Consider the following 7,257-nt stretch of genomic DNA (forward strand, 5'->3'; position numbering starts at 1 on the left):
ATGCAATCTTGCGGAGAGGGGGCTTCACTCATCTAGGAAATTGAAACCTTGAAAGGGGTCTAGCATCTAGACTAGTCTAAATGGTTGATCAGTATTGTAACACCCTGAATTTGGGGATATAAAATTTCTTTCTAATTATCACCTAAATTCATATGTTACTCTTCTCTCTCTAGTTCTATCCATATCTAGATTCTCTCTCTCTCTCTCTTCCTTTTAAGTAGAATTAGCTTAAGTTAGTGGAGGTTAATTATTAATTTTTGCCAAAACACTATGGGTTATGACATGTTGCATCATGCTGAGCTTAAATATTCTTTGAATTGTTGCACATATTTGAATTAGTTTGAATTTGAAACCTAATTTGAATTTGGAATTGAAAATCCTAGAGAAAAGAAATAGAAAAGGAATTAGGAAATTCAGGAAAAAGGAAAAGCCATTCTGGCCCAAACCAGCCCAGCTCGGCCCAGCTAGGTCGCGCGCCCGCGCGCCTGCCGCCCCTGACAGGCGGGTCCCGTCTGTCAGCGGCAGTCTGTCCTGCGCTCCCTTCCCTTCCCTCCCTCTCGCTCGCTGCCTAGTGGGGCTGACCTGTCGGTGCCAGTTGCTTCGCTCGCGCGCCCCTCTTCTTTGTTTGTCTCACGAGCTCGTTCTGCCAGGCGCTGAGCCGTTGCCCCCGCACCCCTTCTCTCTCTCTCTCTCTGTGCCGTGGGCCTTCCCTGTCAACTTCGCCATCCCCGCGCCCGCCGTGGACCAGCGAGTGCGCACTCGTGCACGTCGCCGGGATCCTCGGCCACGTCGCTTTGCCCACGCCCAACTCCTTTTGAGCCCCCGCCTGTGCCCGCACTCACTTCCCCGCCTCATTTCATGCAGTCCCGCCATCGCTCGCGCTCTGCTCACGCCGCCAGAGCTCGTCGGAGACCCGTGCTTGCCTCCCCGGCCATCTGCTTCGCCGGAGACCGCGCCAAGCTACCCTGAGCTCCGCCCTGAGGTGAGACACCTGTACTCGTGCTCAGTTTCCCCAATTGCGCTCTGTGGTCGGCCAATTTCGGCTTCGCCGGAGTTCGGCCGTGGCGGTCCACCGCGCCCGCGTGGTGACCGGCCAAATTAGCCCGTCCTAGTGCCCCGATGTTAGTCCGTAGGGTACCCCTCCCTCTGCTGAAGCTGTCCTAGGCCTTAGCGCGCCTCAAGCCCCCTCCCCATGGCCGAAATCCTTCACCGGAGTTCCTCTGGCCCGCTCGAGGCCTTCTCCCTGCCGTTCTCCCCTCTCTGCCCTCGGATTCGTGGCCTTCTCCCCGCCACTGAGTTCGTCGTGACATTCTCTCCCTCTCTGCCCAATTCCGGCGACCCCGGAACCCCCCTTAGCACGTGCCTGCCCCAACTCCGGTGACTTCACCGCCGCGGAGAGGAGCAGCGCCGCCCGCAACCGTTCACCCCCCGGTCTGATCCCCTCCGTCTGATCTTAATCGCACGACCCAGATCGCGGATACCGCTTCGCGCACGCGCGCCCTGCGCCCCTGACCCGCCTGTCAGCGCTCGTGTCCCCTGGCGCTGGGCCCGATAGGGGTGGAAACGATCCGAGCCGAGGCTCGGCTCGCTGCAGCTCGCTCACGCAACGAGCCGAGCTCGGCTCAGCTCGTCCATCTGGCGAGCTCGGAAAAGCGGCTCGGCTCGCTCCGTGCTCGTGAGCCGGCTCGCCGAGCCAAGCCATAAATGTAAATCTGTTCTCTAAATTATAATATAAAATCTTAAAAATATTTTAAATAACATATTTTAAATTAGTAAAATAGATATATCACTAATATAATATAGAAAATAGATTATTTTTTGTATAGTGATCTCAAATAACATAAATTATTGTCTGCTCGGTACTAATATTATATGCTAATTAAGATTTTATGTAACAAATTGTTGTTGGGTCGAGCCACGAGCCAGCTCGCGAGCTGCACCGAGTCGAGCTGAGCTGGCTCGCTCTTTTCACGAGCCACAAAAATAGGCTCGGGCTCGGGCTCGTTCTGAGCGTCGAGCCGGTTCGAGTCGAGCCGAGCTGCTGCGAGCCCGAGCCAGCTCGTCGAGCTCGAGCTTTTTATCCAGCCCTAGGGCCCGATCGGTCAGTGCGCCCTTCCCCTCAGCCACTGACGCCCTTGGCCCGCCTGTCAGCGCTCGCCTGCCCGTGCGCGCGCGCCCTTGGCCGCAGATCTAATCTCGACCGTCGGTTCCTGATCTAACGGTTGGAATCACCCGATACCCCTTCGCGCGGTAGTTTTATGAAAGAGACCCTCAGTTTGTTTAGAATCAACCCGACGTCCCTAGTTTTTGCGCGCAGGCCCCTGTATTTTTGCAGATTGAACCCTGGACTTTTAAATATTCATAGAATTAGACCTAATTTCATATTTTGAATTCCCAAACTTGTTTATTTCATATCTTTTCATATGAACTCCAAATTTAGTGATTCAAATTGCAAAATGTTCATAGTATTATTCTCTGTTCAAATAAATTAGTTCCATTTACACCCTGTGCTTTCTAATTTTATGGATAACTATTAACTAGTATATGTTTAGATTTGGTGTATTTAATAAAATAAAAAAGGGAAAACCCTAGAGATTAAAACATGCTTAATCTTGTGAGATTAATAATGTATTACATGAATTCATCTCTGTCCTAATTTTTAGGTCACAATAAAATAAATTGGATTATGTTATGTATTTGTGGGTAATACCTAGAGAAATAATAATCTATTTCTAAAAAGGTTAGTTTATGTTATAATTCATGTTATACTTTGATCTCATTATTCCTTATTGTGTTTTAAGATGCATTCCTATGTTTGTACATGTTTGGTGTGCTGTTCATTTGTACTTTCCAAATGTATTGAATGCATGCTTGCTTTATTTGGACAACGAGCAGTCCGAGGTTTCTAAGTGTGTTGTTGGAGACCTTCCTGAGCAGCAACCACATGAAGGCAAGTGTCCTCTGACCTATTATGTCCTACATACCTTATGATTTACTGTCCCGCATTACATTATTTAAACCTAAAGATTGACTAGTTTGTATTTACCTTATCCTTGTTTACCTTTTTGGTTATCATGGTTAGCATTTTGCTATTGCCTTAACTTTAATCAATGAACATGATGTGAACATTTATGATACGATACTATTATCTTGATTATGTTGATGGTCTTGTGACACTCTAGGGGACTCAGGCCATTTTCCTGAGTACCTCTCCGTAAGGACCTGTTCGTGGAGTGACCACCCGGGATAACAGTGCAACCATGAGGGTGGAATGGGACGCCCTTAGCTGAGTAATTAGATGAACCTGGGGGTGTAGATGGCTTTGCCGGAGGGCCATCAATGGGGGTCAGGGCGTAGTGCTCGCTCTGCCAAGGGGGTGCAAAGTTCATTCGATTTGGTTTTGTTAGTCACCCACCTTGGGGAGGTGTACCGCGTTTGTACGACTGGCGAAACCTAATGAGCAGCTATGCACCAGGGGAGTCTTTGTAAAGGCTACGTAGTGTATCCCCGGCCATTCACCTTGGTAGTGAAGATCGGGTCTGTACAACCCAGGCTGGAAAGGGATCACGACTCGTGGGTAAAGTGTGCAACCTCTGGAGAGTGTTAGAAACTAGTATATCGGTCGAGCTCATGGTTAAGAGCAGCCTTGGGATCCTCTTTGATTAGAAGAACTTTGGATATTCTTATGATGATGGTTAACAATGATGTTATAAATCTGATCTCTAGTATTTCCTCTTTTGAGGGAGTACTTTCGGGTAATAACTGGTTTATTACTAAAACTTGGCTCTACTACTAATAATAAATACTTGACCAACTAAAAGCAACTGCTTAACTTCAACCCCACATACAACTAGTCCACTTTAGCCAAACATGACATTTGCTGAGTACGTTGATGTGTACTCACCCTTGCTTTACAAACCACCCCACCCCAGGTTGTCCCCATTGTACTAAGTGCTCAGAAGGTGATGCTGGCAACATGGAGGACTTCGAGGAGTTCAAGGAATACGACGAGTTTTAGTTTACTTTAGTGGCAAACCCCCAGTCAGCTACCTGTGTAGGCTTATCATCTACGTTTCGTTTCTCCGCACTTTGATATTTATGTTGAACATTATGGCTATGTATTAGACTCTGTGGATGTCTCTGACATCTTGATGTAATTAAGTACTTTTCCGCTATTTATTTCAAGCATTATGCGATGATGTCCAATTATGTAATCGCTGTGTACGTGAGTTTCTGATCCTGGCACGTACATGGTTCGCATTCGTTTTACCTTCTAAAACCGGGTGTGACAAGTATCCTGGTGCTGGGCCATCTGGAGTTAATGCTGGCGCGGGGTATCTTCATACTGTTGGTCTATGATACTTTGTTGCATTGCCTTTGTTTTTTCTTGCTCTTCTTGGATTAGCTGCTTGATCATGAATTGGACTTCGCTCCTCTGCTTCTTGGCTGCGAGGGTTTCTTTCTGCCTCTATAGATGGATCTTTCTCATGTGAAGGATCTTTAGGAGGATGTGGTCTTTGGCATTAATTCCAAAGTCCTCGACCTCGAGGAGCTCCTCCTCAATGTGAACTTTCATCGGAGGGGCGCTTGTTGCTTTTTTGGAAGTGACTAATATTGGGGTGGATTGGAGCCGAAGGCTAGGCTCTTGGAGAGATTAGGCCAAACAACAACTTGGTATGGTTGGCTTTTGGGTTGGTGAATGATTGGGAAGGGGTCTCTGAGCTGCAAGTGCGGAGACTACCCTTAGGAGTTAGAGGGTTTTGGTGGGTGGGTGATGTTTGGTTTTCAGTGGGTTCGACGAAGGTGACCTTGTCCTTCTCACTGGCGTTAGCGGAGGTGGCCTTCTTGGCCTCGTCAGCAAGGGAGAGGTTGGTCCTGGTGTTCTTCTTGGGAGCCATCGTGGGCTGTTCTTTGAAGCCAGCACGATGGACACCAAATGTTGGGACTGGGGATAGTGGGCCCAAGCACTCGCGAGCGAAAGTGACAGATAGCACGGCAAAACAGATGGCGGAGAGCTCAAATGTCTTGTCATGTGTGTCCCATCCAGCTACAGGTCGGGTGTAATTATAGGGTAATTGGGGGCAGGTAGGCCTAAGTACGGTTATGCCTGCTAGCCTAAGCACACCAAGTATTCTACCCTCCTCAGAGGTTTACAAGTGGGACCACCATCGCCCGGTCGGAGGTGGGCCCTTTGCAGGAGGCCTGGACTTCGCTTACAAGGACACGTCCTTCTAGGCGAAGCACCAAAGTCGTTTGACTTCCCACCGGGAGTTAGTGCAAGGTCTTCGGTTGCCACCGGTCGGGGAACTTCGCTTGTTGACGCACATTCGTCCGCCCGTATCCTCACCGTAGGGCTTCGCTTCTGTGATGCGTTGTCTTCGTTGAATTAGCTGCTTGGGTCCCTGCCCGTGCGATCTGAGCCCCCTAGTTTGCTTTCGTCTCCCTTCGCCGGTTATCATGTATCAGAAATCTTGGTGACTGATGAGTACGAGGGGTGATCGAGGGTGGGTTCCGTCTTTGCTCCACCACTTAATCTTAAATGTGGAGTTAACATAACTTAAATGCAACCCTAGAGTAAAGGTTAGTTCATGAAATTGTCAAAGTTACTAATATTAGAGAGAGAGAGAGCGCGCGCTCAAACTTCTTTTTTCCTAATTGATTGAAGCAGTAAAATTTACACCAATTTTGCTGCAGCATTCGCTCTTTTACTCACCTCCTTGGGGGAGAGAAAAGATGAAGCCAAAGATTGAGAGAGAGAAAGAGAGAATTTGGTACAAGCTGGTAACAGCATGCCCCCTATCATTGTCGAACGAAGGCGGTGTAGACGGCACCAGCTCGCTGGGCACCTTTACTTTACTTTTCTTTTCTTTTCCTTTTCTGCCTGATGATGGCGGTCTCCTCGCCGCGTCAGTTTCACACGGTAAAGCGAGCCCCAAAGCGCGACGATCTGATCTCCTTCCTTCGGCCGGGAAGCAAAAAGATGAGAAAAGGTGCCTCTCTGCCATGGGCACAACAGCTGGAGCCGACGGCTGCGCCATGTGCGGGCCGCGTACAGTGAGCATGCAGATGCAGTGATTTTGGTTCAGTGTGAAAACTGACTGTCGTTGGTTCAGTGTGAAAACTGACTGAATGACGCATGCAGATGCAGGCAGCAGGTGAAGAGCAGAGATTGACCTGGTGGAGTCCTGGACGGACGAGGACGATCTCTCGTCTCGTCGCTTGCTGGCCAGAGTCGCATGCAGCTCCGATCCAGGTCGGATTCACTTCAGGTTCAGGTTGGTCGCCCTTCTTCGAAAACACTATCCAACAACACAGAATGTGTTAGCTATCGTAGATTTTGGTCTTAGGTTCACATATGTGCTAGCAGGATGGAAGGACCAACTCATGACTCCTTTGTACTCTAAAATGCATTGTCATGTCCCTCGAGCTTAAAAATAAGGTAGTAGACAAGACACATAGTATATCTTTTTTGGCTTGTAAAGTGACTAGCTAATTTTAGTTAAATCCAATTGTAGGTCATTTATTTCTAGCCGATGCGGGTTGTGCAGCATGACCTAGCATATTACCTCCATAGAGGGATGTTCGGTACCATCTTAAGAATATGCTTTGCACAACTTCATAATAGAGGATGTCACTAATATTTATGTTTATGAAGATGAGGCATGGTTTGGAAGTCTTCCAAGAAGCAATCATTACCATGTTGATATGAATAGAGATAATCAACTTTGGGCGGCCAACATGTGCGATCAGCTAGTTCAACAAATGCGGGACGATTGGAACCAAAGTTGATGTTTTTCTTGTTGCATGTAACTGCATTCAGACCTTATTTATGGTTTTAAGTGGTTGTTTTCAGACCATGTTTACGTTTTAAAGTGGTTGAATTTAGACCATGCATTTAGACCCTATTTTATGGTTTTAAGTGGTTGTTTTCATATCCTATTTTATAGTTTTAAGTGGCTGTATTCAGACCATGTTTATGTTTTTAAGTGGTTGTATTGAGACCCTATTTAATGGTTTGAAGTGGTTGTATTTAGACCCTATTTTATGGTTTTAAGGGGATATATTCAGACAATGCTTATGTATTTAAGTGGTTTTAAGTGGTTGTATTCAGACCCTATTTTATGGTTTTAAGTGGCTGTATTTCGACTCTGTTTATATTATTTTTCATGTTATTTTGTACATTTATCAATTTATATATGAGTAAAGGAAAAGATAAGATTGAGAAGACCATTGTGTGGGATAAGGATCAAAGCAAGT

The 7,257-nt window shown here is 47.1% G+C and overlaps 1 protein-coding gene across 3 annotated transcripts; it reads left to right on the forward strand.

Annotated features, from left to right (window-relative positions):
- Window positions 1-5,650: 5,650 nt before the first annotated feature.
- Window positions 5,651-7,038, forward strand: LOC103654508 (uncharacterized). Of its 3 annotated transcripts, XR_002268876.2 has the most exons (4): window positions 5,655-6,054; window positions 6,143-6,275; window positions 6,368-6,439; window positions 6,516-7,038. XR_002268876.2 is itself a non-coding variant. In XM_008681337.3 (3 exons), the coding sequence occupies exons 1-3, from the start codon at window positions 5,734-5,736 to the stop codon at window positions 6,430-6,432; spliced, it is 519 nt and encodes a 172-aa protein (XP_008679559.2). In that variant the 5' UTR covers window positions 5,651-5,733; the 3' UTR covers window positions 6,433-7,038. The 3 variants fall into 3 exon arrangements, 2 of the variants coding, with proteins under 2 accessions (XP_008679559.2, XP_008679558.2); XM_008681337.3 differs by having other exon boundaries at window positions 5,651-6,054; window positions 6,368-7,038; XM_008681336.3 differs by lacking the exon at window positions 6,368-6,439 and having other exon boundaries at window positions 5,670-6,054; window positions 6,656-7,038.
- The last annotated feature ends 219 nt before the right edge of the window (window positions 7,039-7,257 follow it).

Source organism: Zea mays, chromosome 4 (genome assembly GCF_902167145.1).
Source record: "Zea mays cultivar B73 chromosome 4, Zm-B73-REFERENCE-NAM-5.0, whole genome shotgun sequence".
NCBI lineage: Eukaryota > Viridiplantae > Streptophyta > Magnoliopsida > Poales > Poaceae > Zea > Zea mays.

Excerpts from the sequence above, each read along its gene's own strand:
- LOC103654508 (XM_008681336.3), top strand. The coding sequence starts at position 5,734 with ATGAAGCCAAAGATTGAGAGAGAGAAAGAGAGAATTTGGTACAAGCTG. Across the intron at positions 6,055-6,142 it reads CCATGTGCGGGCCGCGTACA|ATGCAGGCAGCAGGTGAAGA; the intron begins GTGAGCATGCAG and ends TGACGCATGCAG. Across the intron at positions 6,276-6,655 it reads CGGATTCACTTCAGGTTCAG|ATGAGGCATGGTTTGGAAGT; the intron begins GTTGGTCGCCCT and ends ATGTTTATGAAG.